The sequence below is a fragment of the Hylaeus anthracinus genome, unplaced genomic scaffold (genome assembly GCF_026225885.1).
Source record: "Hylaeus anthracinus isolate JK02 unplaced genomic scaffold, UHH_iyHylAnth1.0_haploid 3, whole genome shotgun sequence".
NCBI lineage: Eukaryota > Metazoa > Arthropoda > Insecta > Hymenoptera > Colletidae > Hylaeus > Hylaeus anthracinus.
The window spans coordinates 6,534,655-6,557,033 of NW_026535284.1; the positions used below are offsets into that span (position 1 = coordinate 6,534,655).

Genomic DNA, 22,379 nt, shown 5'->3' on the forward strand with positions numbered 1-22,379 from the left:
ATAGCTAAAATATGGAATTAATTTTATAAAAATTATTTGGCAGGAACGTTAACACCTCACCTTCAGAATAAATTTTTTTACTTCTTGAATGGAAAGCTCTGGTCACCTATAAATGGGTGACGAGAACCCCATTCCACATGATATCAATAGAACCCTGACAAAGCATTCAACGAGTCGCAAGTAATACCGCGACACCGAATCGGACGTGACACCAGAGGCACGGAACTGTCGCGGAAAAGAAAACTGCTGTCCGTTCCAAATGTAGCAAAGCTACGTGGGGAATTCCGAATAGAAGGGGGCAGCGGTGGAAGGATTCGTAGATACGTTTCCGAAGGAAATACGAAGTCCAACTCTTCCACCGTCTTGTTATACCGTCTTCATCTTAACTGGCACAGGTGGACCCTTCAAATTAATCCTACATTTGATTAAACTGTTCCAAAGAACAGATCTAACCTCATACAATCGAAGTACCAACGAAGTAAACTGCGTCACCATCAGAGTTAGTCTTAAAACATTCTTACACGTCGGAAAGAAAACAAGTAGAATGGAGAACGTTTAGAATTTAACATATAATAATTTACTGCATTAGGAATTATTTTTTGAACTCCAATAGCAAAACCACTCAACAAAAATTGTGATATAGTCATTCACCCAACGATGTTTTAGACATTGGTAGATAAAGATCGTATTTTAATAAAATGTATACATTGTACGTAACACAAAATAGATACGCTTGAAAATTGCTTCAAGTGGAGAGACGAAATTCCCTACGAAGTGTTTCATCCCCTTCGGAGTGAATTTCCACGAGGAAAATAAACTATGTTCCTTGCGTTCTCGAACATGGTCTACGTTTCCTCAAGGGCTCGTCAGAATAGTAGTTTTCGAGCTGGGGAAACCTTGTCAGGCACGTCGACGTCGAACAGAGAAACATCGACGAAACCATCGTAAACCTTTCCCAACCATTGCTGTCTCTTTCATCCACCCTTGTTCGCGGCACGAATTGCGTTCCAGCGCGAATGGGAACGAAACTAACGAAACTTCATCGACTCGTAAAGCGGCTCAAGATATTAGTGGTTTGCTTCTCGGTCCGGTGAAAAGATTCCACGCGACTGATATCCTCTCCTAACTCGGTGCAATTTATTTTGAGAATATAAGCGGAACATGCAGAAACAGAGGATCACGCAGCGAGCATTATCGAAGCTGGGAGTGTATAGTTAAAGGCACACTTGATTCGAGTACGCCCATTGTTTCGGTCATAAATTGCGCGCAAAACGTTGGAAGCGAATTGCTATGCGGTTTAGATTCTATGCTTTCAATCGAGGAAGTGAAGTAGTTCTATTATTGTTCGGCTAAACTTAAAAATTTTTCTATTAGAAATAATTGAAAAGTATATTATAGATAATAAAAAGATTGTCACAATAAATATTTTTAACGAATTTATCGTCGCTCCCCTGTATCACCCTTCAAGCAGAATAAATAACCACAAATGTTAGTTACTTTTTTTATAAATATATATCTATAACCTTACATAAAACTAGTTATTATATTAGAAACACAGATAGAATAGAGATTATTATACATGTTAGTTATTATAATATATATTAAGAACATATATGGAAAACTTTTTATGCACCACGCGCTAGCCATAAGTCGTCACGAACACCCTCGAAAAAAAGACTCACATTGGCGCTACGGATACAACCGCATCTTATACACTCGAATTTCAACGTTAAATAAATCGACAATTTTTATTCTGAAAATTACAAATTTCGTTCCATACTTTTTTCAAGTGTCTACCATTAAAACGAAAAACTATCAGCTACTAAAATCTTCCCATTTTCAATGCATCAACAATTGAAATAATTCAGACAATGGCTCTAATTAAATCCTACGTTTGGAAGTGGTCTCGCAAACTTATCAGTAAATTGAAGGGTTCCCTTGCCAGTCGACCATTTTCCCTATTTGCAATCAAGAGTTGTCAAGTTCTCAGTCGGTTGGAGAAACGGGAAAGAGTGGCCGTTCTCGTTGATCGCAGGCGGCAACGGAAACACGACAGCAGCGGTTCCGCTAATCGACGCGGAAAAGGGAACCGGGGTATGGGGGTTGGATCGCGCATCTATACTCACAAGTGGTCCTGCCGCTTGAACGCCTTGCCGCACATCGTGCACACGTATTTCCTCTCGTCGCTGTGCGTCAGCTTGTGCTTCGTGAGCGCCGATGCGTTGTTGAACACCTTCCCGCAGACCTGCGACAGAAACCGTGGAGCTTGTCAGCGCATCTTTGCAACGATGCCTCGCGACAGTTGGCTTATTTGCGTAGTCAGCCGACGGTGCCGACGGGTTTCGCGACGCGTGACAACGAAGACGTTCGTATTTATGCGAACGAACACAATTCGGAGGTAATTTAGTCTCGTTAAAGCATCTTGAAAACGTCATTTTTGGACAATTGATGTTACTTTTTCATAGGTCGCATTAAAAGGTTTATTTTATTTAAGGAGGAATGCAATTTTTGTCGTGGAAAGTATTGCAGTATTATAATTTGGGATTTTCAAGAGTTTGATAATATAATATTCTGATCCTATTACTTTAGAATATTAGTCAGTCTAAGAGGATTCATTTATAATTAAATAATGGTGAATTGGCTCTAAAGAGATGAAATTTTAATTAAAGATTAGTTAACTACATTCATAGTGTTTCAATTATAATTGAAGGCTAGTCAATTGCGCCGATAGTAATTCAATTATAATTGAAGGTCAACCAAATACACCTATCGTGATTCAATCATAATAGCATGTCAGTCAATCTTGTTTGTGATTATTCAGTTTTAACTGTAGATCGATGAATCGTTCCTACAAAGATTCAATTATAATTGAAGACCAGTCAATTACACTGATAGTGATTCAATTATAATTTAAGGTGAGTCAATTACATCTATAGTGATTCAATTATAATTGCATGTTAATGATTCACTCCTAGAGGGACTCAATGTTTGTCTATTTTATATCCTAATTATTAAAATTAACAAATAAATATATTCCTATTTCCTACTTGAATTACATTCATTCAACTCCAAATAATCTAACAACCTCGCAAGACAAAAAAACAAAACACAGAAACACTTAAAAATATCCACCTTGGTCATTCTAAATCTCACATTTCTAACTGCACCAAATAATACAAACACTTCCAAAATTCGTTCATTATTAGAATTTTCCGGTTTGTTAATCCCCCGAAACGTGCTGGATTCAATTTCTGGCCATGCGTTGGAGGGAACCAGATTGCCAGTCGTGCTCGTCTAACGAGTAACGAAATTACGGTTCACAATCGCGGACAAACTAAGTGTAACGGCTTCGAATCGAGTCCCGGGATTTTAATACACGATAATCGACGCGCGTTTCGCGCAAATGTTCGCAATTCTCCGCGGGCTGCCACACGTTCCAAACGGTTCATTGCGAACTCGCGAAACGGAACGGCCGCGTTGGACACAGTTTTCAATTACCACGGCCGCGGCCATCGTAAAGCCAGACAGACACGGGTTTACGACGAACATTAGACCGTCGATAAAGATTCCATTGCGACACGCTGCGCTTCAAGGTTTGCGTTACCATCGATCACCGATCGTCCTGCATACACGTTTGTATTATTAGGGTGCTTTCGAGCGACGATGTTGGTGTACTTCTTTACTGACACAAACGATCAGACGTGGTACTTTTAAGATCAGATGTGGCATGCATTTTGGACATTATGGGTAACACTTAATTCAGAGATAATATACTGATTTTTTTTGGGGGGTGGGAGGACATCTGGTTTAAATGACTGTTATTTTATGTGTTTGTAATTTATGGTTAAATGGTTCTGAAATGGAATTGCATTAGAAGATATTTGGTTATACGGATGCAGTTAGATCTTCATAAAATGTCTACACTTTGGTGTAAATATTGAATAAATCTAATGTCTAAATTTTGGTATTCTTCCTTTTAGACAAGTTTGTATGTATGTACATAGATTGAAGGATTTTACTGTGCACAATCACTAAATAAATTGACAATTTTTATTCTCAAAAATTACAAATTTCGATCCATACCCAGTATCAGCTACAAAAATCTTCACATTTTCAATGCGCCTACAATTGAAATAATCCTAACAATATATCTGAAATATCCTAATAATTCTCAGGTATTTAAAATCTTTTACGTCCTCAAATATGGTTTCTTGTTTGACAGATGTGATCACATCTTTCTCTAGTTCAACATTAATTTTATAAGACTCATACTTCTAAGAATTACAAAAATTTTTATATATAACAAATTAAAGTAATCCTTACCTTTAAAAATCAAAATGTTTCTTAAAACTATTATTTTTAGCAACCTACAAACTTTGAATTAATGGACAACATTGTACTATTTACTTTAGACTCAATTAATTCTCAAATACACAAAGTCCCATTGATAAAAAAAAAAATGTTGGACACCAAATCAATATTATACAATCCAAAACCATTGAGAAAATTTCATCGTTAGCCAAGAATTTCGGTATTTCGAATCTTCGCAATGTTTCCTCTATCCCAAAATGCAACACGACCAGCCGATTAATAAGGAAAAAATTAGAATCCTTAGAATTCTTCAAAAGCGAAGAACAATTCGGGCGTACAAAAGACGCGACAGCCATTCTCGTCAGAGAAACTTCTAATTACGCGAGACGCTGCTATGGTATTCCTCGCGTTAACAACAGCCACCCCAAAGACGCAGTCGAGGGTGTTGGGGAAGGTATGCCTGTTAAGTATGTGGAATTGGGTTTATTACTCGCTCAGGGGCGTGTACTATTTCAGGAACTATTTCAGGAAGCCGAGGGGGCGAGCGCACGGACGTTGTTCCATTTGAAAGTCCGAGGATCACGCAAGAATCATCGGAATTGGTGTCGAATTTGCCGTCGCTAAATATCGCGCGAAATTCCGTGGATCAAATTCGGCGGAGGTACCACTGGCGATTCTGATAAATTTCTCTTCCACCCTTTCGCGCTACTTTCCACCCTTCTCATTCGTCCAACGAGCTTCTGCTCCTTCTCTTTTTATTAACAGGTGAAATGTTCAATTCTGCCAGAGAAAGTTCTTCAGTTGAAATTGAAACATTTTTTGACAAAATATTTCAGATAAATGTAGTTCTTTTCACGTTGAACTACAATATATACATATATATATATATTTTTTTTTTTATATATTTTATATATATTTTATATATGTATTTTGAAAAATTATTCCTAGTTAGATTGGGTGAATAGTACAAAATTGAAGTTGAAAATATTTACGTGGATATTTATGTACGAAATTGATAAAAAATTACACAAACGCTCTGGTTCAAGCGCGTTCACTAATGTAATTAAACTTCCTGGAGTTCCTGTAGTGCAATTAACGAAATAATGATTGAATTTTAGTTTCTAGAAGAAAGTTGCTCAAGTTGTATCATGTTTCTCAATCCCCGTGCGACAAACAAACCAAAAATAGCTTTCCTGATTATTATTTGGCATTCTTTAGAGTCTAACAAAAAATAGAAATAAAAATATTTTGCAATCTAGAGTGGCGCAATTCAGCCAACCTTCTCCTAACAATGTTAATAAACTGAATATTTCAAATATTATTCCTCCAACGATTATGATAAATTCTCCGTACCGAATTAATACAATTTCATACCTCGTATACAAATAAATATACAATAAACATAGAAATGAATTTTCGTATATTTTGAAAAGGACCCACGATCGATGCATCAATTTAAATAAAATTCGCTGGAACTCATAATAATAATTCGATGGGAAATTCCCTAACGGCCACGGACGCGCGATTGAGTAGAAATTAATTTCCAATGCAGCTGGCGCCAGCACGTGGCGGTGGCAGCGCCAGAGAAAAGTTCTCTCTACTTTTCGTTTCACTGTTATTTCCATCCGCCCGACGCCTCGATCGGGGTTGACTTCGACGACGCGAATAAGTCGTGCCAGCTCGTCCACAAAAATTTCCCTCGCCTCGAACGGAACCCCTACGAACTTTCCATCCCCCTCCCCTCCCCCCTCGATCGGCGCCACCCTACCCCCAGAAAACTTCCGTTTTCCTAATGGAGGGAGAAGAAAGGATAAACTGTCGAATCAGCGATCGCTGATACTTCAGCCGTGAAATTTACCGATTTTCTGCGAACTGGAGTGTGGCAACGAGACCCGCGTGGAATTTCGATACTCGAATGAAATATTGGAGTGTTCGAGAAAATATTACGCGCTTCCAGCCACATTATTGTTATTTTTCAACCATCTATCGAAATCGTCCGCATCGATGCATTAACATATTGATGGAAAGCAATTTTTGTACATACATGTCTCGATTATTTATTTCAGATTAGTTTCTATATTTATTTTGGATTCATTTTGTTAGTAAATTTTAGTCAATGTCCTATTATCACTCTTCTAAAGTATTGATGTACTTCGCAATGCGAATTTATATTCTCGCATTGGAAAATAAATATAAAACGATATTATATATTTTCTATTATTGAGCGCATAAATATAGCGTACATACGTGTATTGGGTAAAAGAAGGCTGTTTTTTATAACATCACCTAATATTTCTGAAAAGAAACGAGAATTTGGTTAATTTACGAGCAGACCTAAACTTCACTCGACGTCCAAAATTTTGAAACTCTCCGTCCAGAAAGATCAACCATAATTCAACAGTTTGGAACTGTCCCGAAGAAGAAGGTCTCCATGAATTTATACGGAATTATACTTTAAGAACAGTTATTAGGGTAGTTTCTACTTTAAATAAGCGACCCTCTCCGCCGCTCAGGGGTGCACGAAATTGCAGCCCCTTATCAAAAACAGAAGTTTATTATTTGAGATAAAACTAAACTACGTCTCGTTACAGAAGAAGTATAACACAGTCTCCCTACCCTTTCCCCTCCTCTACTCACTCATCCTGTCACAGCACTGGAATCTAGGTTAATCGGTAGAAAAGTTAACCGCAATCCGTGCTATCGGACCATTTAATCTTAATTAAAGGGACGCTTGTCAGATCTTTTGTATCGTAATTATAAAAGTAAGTCTTGACGTATATACCTTTCGGTTATTTTTAAATGAAACGCGATCCGATATGTATGCAACGTGATGTCGATGACCTAATTGGGATGAATGAAGAAGTTCGCGTGGCTGGGTTGTTATGTCAAAATTTGACGAAGTTTAGTTTGCAACTTTGAGGGAAGGGCATCAATTACTGTCAACTTCTTACTCGTGAGAGAACATTGTGGATGGAAGTCCCGTAGCTACTCCTGCCTGTGAATTTGATAAAGTATATTCACCCTAAAATATATATTAGTTTATATATGTGTAAGTTAATCTGTTAAGCTAATTTAGATATCCATAAGTGGCGAGTATTCGTGAATGAATATTTATATGTTTAGTCTTAAAACTATTTGGAATATAGTGACATAAAAGAAGTCTCTAAAATTATGGATAAACAATCAGAGATGTGTATATGTCAAGTTTCTTAATTATTCTGAATATTGCAACATGCAAGCAAAGTCTAAAATTATGGAGGAATATTTCTGAATAATAAAAAATTGTAGCATTGTTACAAGATTAGTCCAGGTACTGAATCGTACCACTTTAATTTTTTTATTATTATTTAATATACATATTGATGAACAGTTCAGTAGTGACTACATAAAATAGCTCAGCACAAATAGCACAAATTATAAACAAAAATTTAACAGAAGATAATAATCAGGTAACATTGATGGAATCTTTGACTGTTTTTATGACGCTTTCAAGAATGTAACCATGTACTCTACATGCTTATTTATGGTCCTGTCAAAATATGTAGATTAATTACAGAATATTTCACACTAATTGTAAAATAGAAAATATATGCTATAAATTATCTTCAGTATCAAACATCTCATACAATTTTACCAACATTCCCCGACTGTCTTTGTTCAATTCCAATCAAAGTTTCTCCACTCAAAAGTAGCATGTCCCTTAAAAGATTACTACAACGGCAAAGCCTAACCCAGACGTAACGCAGCCCAAAGCATCAAAACCTCCCCATAAAACGCTTCACTCCACCAATACCCGCAAGAATCTTTTATTCACCATCCCCAAGACTTCCACGCGTGTGGATTCGGTCCATATGTACCCGACGCCCATAAATTCCACGCAGCTCGGCGTCGCGTAGCGTCCGTTTCCCTGTTTCCCTCTACCAAGAGGAACGCTCGTGGCGAGAACAAACGTTAACCGAATCGACCAGCAGACGCTCGCCGACCACGAATCGCCGGTTCCCCGTACCATCGTCTAACTTCATCCATCGACTCGTCCCTTCGCACCCCCATCCCCTTTCATTTCCCGGCACTCTTCCCGCAGCCAGTCCCGAAGGCTCCCCCTTAACGAAGTATCAGTGTTACCACCGACGGATTACGTATTCAGGAGCGGCGTTTGGTCGGTGTACATTGGCGGGTTCGGCAGCGCGGACACGAAGGCTGCTGCAGACGTGGAGGCTGCTCTAGGGCTGCCAGGGGTTGGCTAACCGGGGGTGGCGGTGGTTGCTGCTGGTGGCGGCAGAGGGATCCAGAAAGGCCAGGAGTAATGATGTTTGTTTAGCTCTCGAGGAAGGACCGTTAGCAGGGCTGGAAGATACGGGTTTTGGCACGAAGATGATGGCTAAGGGATGGTTGGACCGAGGACCAGACGCTGTCGAGGCCGAACGGTTGAAACACCTCCGTTCTTCTCGCACTCGTTCTTCTGTTACCTCGTTCTCTCTACCTATTTGGACCTCGCAAATTGAAACTCCCGCGTGCTCGAGTCCGTACACCTCTGGGCTCCTTACGAGTCCACGCAAATTAGATTTTCTGCTTAGAAGCAAGAAGTACGATTTTTTCCACTGTGTCTTTCGAGTTGCAGGGAGTTCTCCTCGCCTCTGAACGTTCCATAGTCGGATGTGTGAGCTTGAGAATGAAATATTGGTAAAGAACAACTGATGGGTAGAGTTTCCAAATCGTCACATCAATTATTTTTCACAATAAAAAAACTGTCATTTTTTCCTAACCCCAATACTGACAAAACTATCAAAAGTAGCCACAAATATTGAACCTCCGAAAACATCCAAACCCATCCACACTGCTTAAACATACAAAATACCCTAATTTCTTTTATATCCAAACCTCTTTATCCACTATACTGAGTGCGTGTGCCCCTTGCGCCCCCGCCTCGTCTCGGCACAGAGTAAGCGCGGGGGGTACAACGAACGCCGTGACGGAAGGGGTTTGGGGAATGCAATTTGTTGCTTCCAGGCAGGCGAAGTCCTTTAAAGAAGTGCATCTTATTACCAGCAGCCAGCAGGGAGACGAGAAACTCGCGCCCCCGTAAATAATGAGGAAGCCAGAGCCTCCTCCGCGAGAGCGGAGCCCACCTTGCGCCAGCGGTGTGTTGCTGCTTCTGCTGCTGCTGCTGCCGAGAGACACAAAAGTGAGCCGCCGCGACGACGGCTTGGAATATTATTCGCGACTTGAGACGACAACGGAGACGAGACGGGGGTGGGTTGCACGAACTGGAATACACACCGGCGTGGAAAAGGAGACGGATGTCGCGTCGCTACTTGAGGCCCTCATTGTCAGCGAATGACAATTGCGTAAAGTCACTCGTTTGCTTGGAACCAGGGGAGCTCCGAGTTTGTTCTCAATGGAGAATTATGGAATTACCGGACTGGAACGCGAATCGATACGTCGGCGCGAATCGCGGGAAGCAACGGAGACAACGTTGGCGGAGGGGTTTATTTATTTATTTTGTTTAACGTTTCTATTTCTGCTTAGCAAGATGGCGAAAGAAGAATAACGGAATGAAGAATTTTCCCTCATCGCAAAGCTCACACCTCCGACCATCGAACGTCCAGAGACCGGGTGGACTTCCTGTAAACTCGAAAGACACGATGGGAAAAATCGTACTTCTAGTTTCTAAGCAGAAAATCTAATTTGCGAATCGCGACGAACAACGGAGATGACGATGGGGAACGGAATTATTTATTTAGTTTGTTTAACGTTTCTATTTATGCTTGATAAAATAGGTAAAGAATAATAATGGAATGAAGAAATATATTTGGTTGATAGGAATAGGATACGGTTAACAGGAAAAGTAGTGTAACAGGGTCGCTTTACAGCATGAATCAACTAGCCTGCGGGCAGAGGAAGGGGGTAGATTAACGAAATAAACTCACGTTTCGTTTAGTCCGAAACATCGATGTTTCCAGGCTGTATCGTTTCCTTTTTTCTCTCTTGTTCCCTTTTATTTCGTCTCTGCTCGCGCTTTTGTGCGACGTTTTACAACGACGGCTGCCTGAAGGGTTTTTGGAGCGGCGAATATCGAGGCAGTCGCGTTGATTTGGTCCAAAGGGAAACGACGGGAACGCGAGCGCCGGTGGAATGGTTATTTCTGCCTGATCGAGCGGCGGTTTTATAAACGCTCGACATTTCGCCGAGAAAAATGAACTCGCCGAATTCGAGAGCCCTGCTGGGCGGAAATTTCGAAAGCGTTGGAACTCGAGTAGCGCGACGAGTCTGCCGAGTTAGGAGTAGACTTCAACGAGTACCAGCAGATAGTATCACGGTTCGATAGCCGATGGTGTCACGCAAAAATTGTGCTACGCTATCGGGCCAAACCTTTTACACGCGTCACGATCGTTTCGAGTAGATGCTGTTTCGTCGTTCACATTCGAGAGATTTATATTATTCTGTACATAAATTATTTATCGTTTTTCGGGGAAGATGTAACTTTTAAATGGGTATTGTTGTGTATATTACGCAGAATATTTAAAAGATTAGTATAAGGAATAATAGAAATTTTAGAGGAAATCATAAGACTCGATTGTGTGTTTATGTTGCAACATAATTATTGAAAAGAAAATTTGTTGATCGATTTTTAATGAAAAATTTTTAAACCTATTGTTTCTTACGAGATGTAAGGCATGGTGTGCAATCGAATTAAAGATAATTCGAAAGGGAACTCGAACGAAACAGCGATTACTGACATTAAGGAGAGCATAATTACCTAAACCAAATTTCTGGTTAAAAACGAATAGCTCCCATCGACTTGGCTACATCTGCAATCAATTTTATGGCGACACGTTAAGCTGAGAAAAAAACAAGCACGTGCCTTGTCAATTACAAAACATCGATACACCTCTTTAAATAATATTTTTCACAACCCTTTCCCTTCGCCAATCAGGACCAACGATTTTCCTACAAAAAAAACCCAGAAGAACTCTTGGCGAAAATTGGACTCTCTTTTCCTGAACCAGATACATTAGCATCGCGATAAATTGAGATCAACGGCTTCATCGATCAGTCGGTGCGCATCCTCTCGCGTCTCGCAGCTGTTCGGTGGATCTTAAATGTTCAGGAGCCAGTTAGATCGAGGTAAACCGGTATCCAGCGGGCTAATTAATTAACGTAACGACCCCCACGGTCCGCGCGGCTCGCTTTAATGTCCCATAACTCGAAACGGATCGTCCACGGTCGCTGAAAACCCTCCGCGCGGTTATCCCCCTATCGACCAAACGATCCTGGAAGAGTTTCGATTCCGCATCCCCGAATCGCGAGAGGATAATCGGCAAGACGGGGTCAACGACTCTCGAAACCCCTCTTTGATATTATCGGATTCGAAGAGGGAGGGGGAGGGAGGGAGTGGTCGTTCGAAGCGTGTAGGTGTGCGCGAGCTTGCAACGTCGAGGAAAGAGGCGAAACGAGAAAGAGGGTCTGAAGACTGAGGAGCAGGAGGAGGAAGGAATGCCATCAGATTTCGCTTGGTTCAATCAGTTTACCGCCATTGTGCTCCGTGTTCCTCGCTTTCGGATTATCGAGAATCGACCACCGACACCTCGCCACGTCGCTCACCCCCGAAAGGATCGATGCAATCGCTCGAATTATCTTCAACGATCCTCGCCTGTGATCTCTGTGTGTACACCCCCGCCCCCTCCTCGCGCATTCGAAGGGTGGGGGTGGGGTCTGTTACATTGTCTCGCGACAATGGACGCACGGAAACGTCCGTATCTCCGGAGAGGAAAATTTATACGACTCGATATGGGCGCACTGGTAATCGTACGCTGTAGTGTTCTTGCGAGCTGACTCGGGGATCTTCGTTATCCGACAATGGCGGAATATTGTCTAGAGATGTAGCTTGAAGAGTGACAACAGCTTTCAACTCGGATAGTATGCTGATATTCGAGGAACTTCTTTAGTCGAATGTTTAATATAAATGCTTCGTACGTGTACTAAAAGTGCATATATACAATCGGTCCTATAAATATTCGTATCCTCTGTGTTTATCGAAAAAGCTTGTCGAAATTAAACGACAGGTTTCATGTTTCCACATAAATTTCTCATTATAGATACATACACATGTGAAATTTATTTATGTACATGTTCATTATAGAAAATTTATTTGGTAACATCAAACCTATCTTTCAATTTAACAATTTAATCAAATTTCTTCGACGGACATAGAGGGTACGAATATATATAGAATGTACATTCAGTCATGTACTGACTGTACATTCAGAGTCTACGTAAACGTTTCAAATAGATCAAGCACATACATTTAAACATTATGAGTTCAAGTACATAGAATTCTAACTTCATCTTGTTACTCTATTTTTCTCAATAATAAAACATGTCCTAACTGTCTTACTCGTAAGCTTTCTTTCTTTGGAACACTATAGATTGAACGATAGTGACGAATTAAATCGAGATCCCCCAAGCAATCTCCAATTTTTTTTTTTTTTATCAGGCGACAGTATCAAGATGGTTGCGCAATATTCCAGTGGCAACGAAATATCTCGTCAATTAAAAGTATCAACTCGACCATAGGGTCGATAATTTACGGATAAATAAGACTAGCGATCGGGTACGGAAGTTTTCATGATCCTCGCGTAACGAGTAACTATTAATTTCCCGGAAAATTACGGACGGTCGGTGTCTCGACGAGCTTTTGGGGGGAGGTTGGGGCACTTCTCGAAGGGTGGCCTGGTTCGTGGATCGTGCCGATATCTGAGCTATAATCGAGCTCGTGGAGGATGAGCTTAATTCGTCGCTAACTCGATACATCGACGGGCTTGTCAACAAGTCGAGCAGCCCGTCATTTAATTACGTAACAAGGCGGATCGTAATTCGTGGCTCTTCGTTTCTCCATTACGTAGCCACCGCCGACGGGACTGAGTTGTTGGAGGAAGGAGTGGGACGAGGGAGGGTGGAAAGCCTGACCTTTGACCTGAACGGCCATGATACATCTTGCAAAGTATTGCGTTTAAGGGTGGGCACCTTTATACGCAGAATTATTGGAAGAAGTGATTTATAAGAAAGGAGCTGGTGGTTGCCGTTAAAAGAAAAGTGATAGAGAGATCAATTTTTGTGCAATAAATCTGGACCTCATTTTTCTGTTGTGATCCTTACAGTTGGTCTGTAAAAGTTTAATTCTTATTTTGTATAATGTATCGCTTAAAGAAGTTAGGAATTATTTATGTATTTTACGAGTCAAGAAATTGAGAAATTTCCTGATTGGTAAGGTAGTCTGCCCTGTTGATAAGGGTCGGCAATGTAGAACTTTGATTGATGGATGAACTTAACAGTTGAGCATTCTATATTGCCAATAGAGCGAATTCTCTCGTCGACTGAGTGTTCTATATAACCGATCCATAAAGGAATTTAAATAATACAACCCTGTTCATTGGTAACTTCACCCTATTACAAACAATTCTTATAATACACTAGATATTAAAAGCTTCTAATGCTTTGACCCCAAATACTTTCTAAACTATTAACTGGAACCAAATCAAATCAGATATCCAAGTTTCATCACTATCCAGAAGCTCATTTAAATATTGGCTGACCCCACGTAGAAACTCTGCGCGCAAATAAGGATGTCTCTGCTTACACGAAACTGTAAAAAGGCTGCCTTGGATTTCGTTCGATCCCAAGTCTCCATCCTTTAAATTTCTTAAGTAATCGTTAAAGCTACTACACGAGTCGGTTAGTTAGGCGAACGAAGAGATATTGCGTTCGTGTGTTGCTCTACAAGGCGTCGTGTTCCTCGTGGCCGTTCGAGGATCGCTCTGGCTGAATATTCAACAGCCTTTTCGCGTTACACACTGGCTTCGATGTTGGTGCAACGGTTGTGTACGTGTGTACACGCGCGCGCAAGGGAACGCCATCGACCACTCTGACCAGCTGCAAGCTCGGCTGCATAAACAGTCCACTGTCCACAGCAGGGTCGCTTTGGCATCGCCACGCTACCGTTTCAGGTCGATGTGGGTCACGCTTGCCACGTGACTGTGTGTGTGTGTGTGTGTGTGTGTGTGTGTGTCCTTAACGAGAAGAGACTAACTACTAATGTCAAAGAACAGAATTCTGCAATTTAAAGTCACTTAAGTCGACAGTCTTCAACTTTAGATGCCATCGAAACTGATACAGTAAATATCATTTTTTCTAGAATTCTAGTACGGACATAATTCATACTAGACATTTTTTTTAAATTTCAAGATGAAATGTCTTGAAATGTAAATTTAGGTATTTGTGATATTTGTTTAAACACTTAGTTTTTGTTATATTTGTATTATATTTACTTTTTAAGTAACGGAATGACAGCAATATAACTAGAATTTAATAAAATAAAATTTTTTTGATGAATACTTTACATTACGATTTAAAAATAAGAAAGACAGAATATAAAAATAGGTTATTCGAACGAGGTAACAGGAATCAAAAATCTAAATTTATATAAAAATATTCAGCGAACCTAGAATAATATTTCTAACGGGATTATATTTGACTTAGAATTTAGATAATAAAATAACCAATGTTAGCGATGAATCTTAGTCTACAATTAAAATTCTCGACTTTTCAACAATTTAAAATTGTTTGGCAGCTCGAAAAGATATATGATACCCTATGAAAATATTTAAATACCGATGCTTTTTCCAAGGTAGAAAGGTTGCGCAACAGTAATTTGTTGCATCAACTGGAGAAATAATTTGCGTCTAAAAAAAAGTCACGTAATTACAGGAATCCCGAAACTTCGTTCGGATATGCTCGCTGAGAAACGTTTTATACATCAAAGAGATAAAATTAAATGCTTTGAGTGACCTGGCTACGTTCGAAAACTAGTTTATGTTATTCGTGCCGTACGCAGCAAACAAATTTAATTATTTTCGTCCGGAGAAATTCGCCGAAATGTAAATTGACTGAAAACTGGACGAACGTAATTATTTTGATATTTGTTTCGAAGTCGCGTGCTTTGATACGGACAATTATTGTGCATATATAATACGAATTTATATGAATTCAATTCAGTTGATATCTCTGAATGAGAGAGAGAGAGAGAGAGAGAGAGAGAGAGAGAGAGAGAGAGACATTCTACATATTTACGTAAGGGACTGAACATTTGAAATTTAATTGAACTGTGATAAATAACAAATATTCGGAATTGTGAGACTCTCTAAAAATTTGTAAACTACTCTTTCACTCTTTTTGTAAACACTCTACCTCGGTATAAATTAATTAATAATTAAGAAACTGTGAAATATTTTTAATAACTATAGTATTAAAGCATCACTATTGTATCGTAAGTATGAGCCCACTTTTTTGTTTAGAGAGACGACAATGCATACAGGCATTATTCAGTATTTTCTAGAACAATTCCTTTCTCTGTTGGTACCAATCGAAATCAAGGACAATAGACAGAGCAGAATTGGTGAGCAATCTCATCCACACATTTCTCTCGACACTGTTCGGCAATTGGCGGCCGCGAATCGGGGCAAAACCGGCTAACGAAGCGCAGGATACCGAAAACGACCTTGAACTTTCGGCCCAATTGCATGGGCGATTGCGAAGATAAATCTTCGACCACGAAACGCCATAACTGCATTACGCGAAACCGACGATGGATGGATGCAAAAGACCGAACGGGGCCAATGGAACGTCAATAATTTATTGTTCTTCGAATTATTGAAGAAATCTCACCACTATTTTTCGTTATTCATTTCTATGTTTCGTGCTGGGACAACACTACTCATGTTATGGCAAAATACAAGTTATCGTGTTATTCGAATGTGACGAGAAAGATATTGTCAAAACCTGAATAACCTTAATATAGTTTATACGTATGAAAAAAATATATAAAATAGAAGAAAGAGATATCATCAAAATAAGCTAGGATAATTCCTCCCAGAAATTGATATTCTCAATAAACAAGTGGGCTTGGCAATCAGTTTTGAAAACGAGAAAAATACTCTAGGTGAAATAATATAATAAAAATTTCTTCAAATAGTATGATTTATACTTGTTTTGCGATAAAACCCACTAGTGAACGGCCAAAAACAAGATAAGACCGCTGTTCAGGTACACGAAGACATTAGAAGAAGCGCAAACAGACAAATAAAAACAACATTATGAAGGAGAAACGACGGAGACCGAAGTGCAGGGGACAACAACGGAAAAACGTGAAACGAGAGAATAAAAGCTGGGAGTTTCGGATAAGCTGGTGTAAATTTTGTGAATTTGCGGTTTCCGAGCACACTCCGTTAGTTATATCGATTGGATCTAACTCGATCGTCCGAGGGCCGCTAATGAACTGTTTCTCCGTTCTCGACGATCGCACTGAAAACTCTCTTTGTGGCGGGACCAGCGGACGAGTTAATAAAATTGTCAAACGAACGTCATCGGGAGAACGTGGCTCGGCCCGAGTACTGATTCAACTCTGACACTAAAGCGTGTTTTAAAGCTGGGGGTATTCTTATCTAGACCATACGCGAGAAACATTTGAAAAGACCGTCCACAATGGATCTTCGTGTCGCGGATACCGGAAGCGAACAATGACCACAGTTTTAACATCGTGGCGCAGAGTCAACGTTTTGATTCGATGAGGACACGTGACTTTGGTACGATAGTTGGCAGAATAACGAACAGTATTGGTAGAAAGTTCAGGCAGGTAATAAGGTTAAGGCAAGAATTAAGATAAAAGTACCGTGTACTTAATATGTTCACTCTCATTTATATTTCATTCTTGCCTTCATTATTATTTTAGCTTTTAGGTTTAAGCTTAAGCTATGCTTTGATTACAGACGTTAGAATGATAATAAATATTTACTACTTAACATGAGTTACTTAACATGAGTTCATCTTTAGATTGAGAATTTTATCGTCAAATATGTGGCAAAATAGATTTCTCAGATCGAAGACAATATTTTCAACGATATTCTTTGTGGGAAATGCGAGAAATGTGAGACCATGCTTTGAGATCAATTCCTAAAGCTGATACAAATCAAAAGTCTCTTTTTTATTTTTCGATACGAAGCTTCGTTATGGAGATAGAAGTTCTTAGTTAAAGTTGTCGCTAGCGTAAATGCGCGGAAACATGGCGCCAACAAATGGCGCGTTCCAAGAGTTACATTAGTAACATTTAATTGTTTGTATCTAGGTAACGGAGCTTCGAATTGCAAAATGTTAAAGGACTTTTCGCTTTCTTTTTGCATGAGGATTCGATTCTTAATAAAGATTACTTATTTGAGCTAATAATTCTATGTACAGTTGGGCTGTGTACACTTTAAATTTGAATAATATATATATGATCGTTAATAGTTCCAACGTTAAGCTTTGACCAAAATGAATATTCAACTCGTCAGTTACGAATAAAACAGACAAATAAATAAATATTTACCTGGCATTGCTGTGGTCCCTGTCTGTTGGGCGACGAGGCCTTCGGTCTCGGTTTCTTCACGCCCAACTTTCCAGGATCACCGGCACCAGGTCTCGACTCCTCGCTACTACCTGAAACCAAAGAAGAAGACCCCAGTGAGGTGCCAGGTCGTTTGCTTTTCGTCACGGTTCGCTACCACTCCACGACAAATCGAACATCCTGATAAATCGAGACAGCGCCCGACGCGAGCGAGCCACGGAAGAAACTCGTTTTCCTGTTCCGTCGAACGGAGGGATGAAACCATTACCTACACCGTTTCGAGGCATCTGCGATCCACGATCGACAACTTTTTACGAGGCCCGTGCGAGATTTCGCCCCAGAAGCTCTCACACAGCGACCGTTCACTGGTTCTATCGTCCGCTAGAAGGAAGGAAGCGAGTTTCTTCGGGGCCTTCGACTTATGGAAGATTGATTGCACGCCGTGTCTCTTTTTGCGCGCGATACAGGATACACTTAATGGCCGATTGGCCCGTCGTCAACATCGATCGAGGCCTCGACGAAGAAACGATCCAGAGGCGACTGGCTCGTCACCGTGCATCGCTCAAGGCCTCGTGATTTATAGATGAAAACGTCAAACTCGTTTTAAACTTGCTCGCGTCTGCGTTTGTATCGAGACGTTCTCTCGTTAATTTTTTTCTTGGCAGCAAGTGACTTTTAATGGTGTTAGTTTTATTGTCACTGTTAACACATTGTTCACCGGTCACGTGTAAACTCGTGTTTGCGCTTGCAATATTTCTTTCAATTTATGAAACCAAGGCCAATATAGAAGCTCTGCTCATCGTGGTATGTATGTAAAATATTTCATTTCAATTCATTATGTTGGTAAAACATAAATAAAGTTTATTGGAGTTTATTTAGATCGTTTTAATTTCACGTTCAATTACGAAATAATAGCCGTTGACATGAAGTCGCTTCTGTGTAAAATTGCCGGTCAACAATAACCTATGTATCTGTCCATAGATATACACGTGCATCAAATAGGTTAGAATAGTTGTGAATATTTTTTGGAATTTTTCGGATTGAGTTGAGTCTAACTGTAAGGATAATAATTATTAAGTGGATGTTGGAACGTGAATTTCTCCATCTTATTCGATACGAATTCAAAGTTAGGTTCAAATAGCAGTAATTTCAACTGTGTTGGCACCCATAACTGCATATACAAGCCCTCTGAACGTAAATTTGACACTACCCCTACACTCCTAACCTGGCTCACTAAACGTCATAATATCTGTGAGTATCTCTCACAACGACGTCGACCCAGTTTACCTTGAAGCAACATTCCACCCCCGTCTAACAGTTTCCTCAGATCGTAAGCCACAATTGCCTCTTCCAGCAATAATAACGCGATTTAGGTGAAAATGGCGTCACCATAACGCGTCGGATGGAAAGCACGGCGCAAGCTCTCCACCGTATGGACATTTTCAATTATGGCGGACACATCACAAAGAACAAAATGGAGAGGCCCTCTCTGACCGGAGATTGTGCTCAGCAAGACTCATTTCCGGCCGAGGAGCGACCGTACTCCTCCGATTTACTTTCAACGTTCAAGGAGATACGCTTCCCTCTTCCCAACCCCCCCCCCCCCCCCCCCCCCCCCCGCTCGAAATCCTCATTCCACAGCGTTGAATCGTTGTTACCGACTAAAGCAACACCTGGCGACCATCTTTCTCCGTATCTGGCCAGTGCTTCCTCTTTCATCCTCGTTCCGTAGCGTATCTAATTAATGATTGTTTCAGGAGTTCTGTTGTTTGCTCCGGAGTCCTAGGCGGCTCGTGCTTTACTTTCCTCCCGGCACCATGGAGAAATTGCCTCGTTTAGGATTTAATTATTACACCAGCCCTCGTCCCTAGCTGCCAGAAGACGAATACGTCTTCAACCATTCACGTGGACTTTCTTTTCGCCATCGGCTGGAGGAAGGATTCGATGCTAAGACAACGAGACTGGAACGTACCGTGGGATATAATTGGAGAGGACGATGATGGAGGTTAATTGTTAAATTGAGGAGGTCAGAGCCAGGGAAACTTCATTTTGATGAATACGAGTTGAGATATCGCGCTACGAATAAGAACAGGGCGCTATTCAAGTTAAATCAAAACAAGATTGACTTTTGTCTGGTTCTTCGAGGCTTCGACTAATGTCTAGGGATATAGTTTGCATTAATTAGAGCGAGGAGTCGTGGTTATTATATTTGATGGTGTTACCTACAGTGATCTTGTCTTTGGGAAACTGGGAGTAATGAATTCATACAGAGTTATTAACACTTGGACTGCGAAAGGCGTATATGAGCTCAGAGAAAGGTTTATATTCGTTAAATCAATTTTTAAAAAAATATCAGTTTATAGGGGACGATGATATGAAACTTTTTTACATTTACAGTTTATTCATAGGACGCTTAGTTTCGAAAATAAAAATTGAAAAGTTGGAAGTTCGTTGCAAACATTGAATTTCAAGGAAAAAGGTGTTCTAAATGTTCAATTTCTATATCTGAAACAAAACGTCGTATGAATAAACTGTAAATATAAAAAAGTCTCGTTTCGTCATTCTTAATAAGGTGATATATTTATTTTTAAAATCCGATTGTTCGATTGTTGTTGTTTTTGTTTTTAAACAATAACAACAGGATCAGAGCACTACGAGATCTCATGAAAAAAGTCTCTTAGGTTTTTAATTTTTATTTTTGAAACAAAACGTTCTACGAATAAACTGTAAATATAAAAAAGTTCCGTCTTATCATTTCCTATAAGCTGCTATTTTTTTTTTAAAGGGTTAATAGTTGTAATAAGCTAAAAGAAGACGAGAATTTTACTTCAGCTACATGTTTATTATTTATATTTTTACAAATGCCTGTCAAAGACTCTCGATGTCTACAAAAAATATTTAAAAGTACGTAGAACAGCATTCTTCGTTTAATTTTGATTTTCAAGCGAAGCATCGCTAGTGAAAACTTCCCTATACGTTTTTCACGTGCTTTCCCGCGAGAAACTTCGCATCCCTTCATGTCCCATCGGGAGCCTCGTCGCAATTCGTGTAATTTTAAATATTTTCACAAGGCAGAACACGCGGCAGCGGGGTCTCTATCGTCGCAAACGGAATTAGAATTTTATTTACGCGATCCAAAGCTACCGAAGTGCCCGTGCATCGAGCTATTTGAGTTTGTAGAAAGAAGCCGAGTTTACCGTGGCCCTGATAAAAAGGAAAATTTTATGGCTGGCAAACTGGCCGGAGTGCACAGGACCTCTTCTGTTATTCTTTTTCCTCTGAACTGCGGAACTTCTGGCTGCCCCGTCCGGAAATAAAGCGACGCTCTGGTAGACAGAAAAGTTTCACTTCATCAACGTCAACGTACCACCGACCAGCGAACGTTTTTTGGCGAAAACTTGTTTCCGCCATACTTTTTCTGCCAGCGATGGATTATGTTTATATGGCAATGAATTCCAGTTTTATCTATTCCTTCGGTGGGCTTTTTGACATTATTTCGTGCCTTTTTTAGCTATAGGTCATATTTTACTTGAGAAATGTTTTTTGTTCAAATATAAATTGCTAAAGGTCAAGTCTTTCAATTCATTACCCTTATATTCATTTATTTAAAAGTAAAATTTGGAAACACTAAGGGACATCTAAAGTGGGTCGAATGTACATTGGTGACCCCAATGATAATTGTTGAAGAACACAAATATTTTTTAAGTCATGTAATAATAAGTAATATCTCTTATTGTAAACTGAACTCGTAAACAACGAGTCGTTATAAACTGACTCACTCATGTGCCTTATTACTTTCTTTACCAGTTCAGTTTATTTTAACTTCACACAATGAGATAGTATTTCATGTTCGTCATTTATGTTTCTACTGAAAAAGAATGAATACATTTCTACAACCCAATATCCACTCTACATAAAAAAATATGAAAATCCAATTAGATTTATAACCCGTTAAACAAATACCGTCAACGCTAATTTACAATAGCTGCAACATTCAGTTCGAGTAAAAATGGTATCGACACAATTCTCGATACCTGTAAATCAGTCGAATGAAAAAGCCAACGGCACGTTTTCGTTAAACGCGAGTTATACGGAACGTGAACGGGAAATGCTCGATTTTCCAATGTCCCCGCCATTTTGTAGCGCCGTTAAAAGTTTAATGCGATCGGCGCGATGCATTTTAATGAACCGCCTCGCGTTCGTCGCTGTGGGAGCGGTTAATTGGTAACAATGTTCGACGATGGCGACGGTAATATGTTTGCGATTGGTTGACGTTGTTTGGCCGGCTTGTATTTCATCGCGTCCCTTCGGGGGACGGAGACCCTCCGCGTCTCAGAAAGCAGTCGCTCCTTCGACTGTCGCGCATAATTGCATCGCTAATTCTACTAGACAAACACACGATTTCGTGGTGCCGTGCACTTAACAGCCCACAGAGGACGCGCCAATTATACGCCAGTTCAAAAACGGTTTAATATTCATCCCGTTGCGTGACCCGACGTTATTGCGACAACGGCGCGAAGAAATATGGCGGAAAACCTGGCGTGGCACATTATAACTCGATTATCGCACGAATTGTGCGTGGATGACACGTGGAAAATGTGCACGATGAGGCGTGCATACTTGATTGCAATGG

At 40.1% G+C, this 22,379-nt stretch overlaps 1 protein-coding gene across 1 annotated transcript in view; it reads right to left on the minus strand.

Annotated features, from left to right (window-relative positions):
* LOC128893749 (fez family zinc finger protein erm-like) overlaps positions 1 to 22,379 on the minus strand; it is a 317,960-nt gene that overhangs the window by 24,087 nt on the left and 271,494 nt on the right. The window contains exons 6-7 of the mRNA XM_054154957.1: positions 17,729 to 17,838; positions 2,127 to 2,245 (exon numbers count right to left, since the gene is read on the minus strand). Coding sequence (XP_054010932.1) covers positions 2,127 to 2,245; positions 17,729 to 17,838 — 229 coding nt within the window. The remainder of the gene's footprint in view (positions 1 to 2,126; positions 2,246 to 17,728; positions 17,839 to 22,379) is intronic.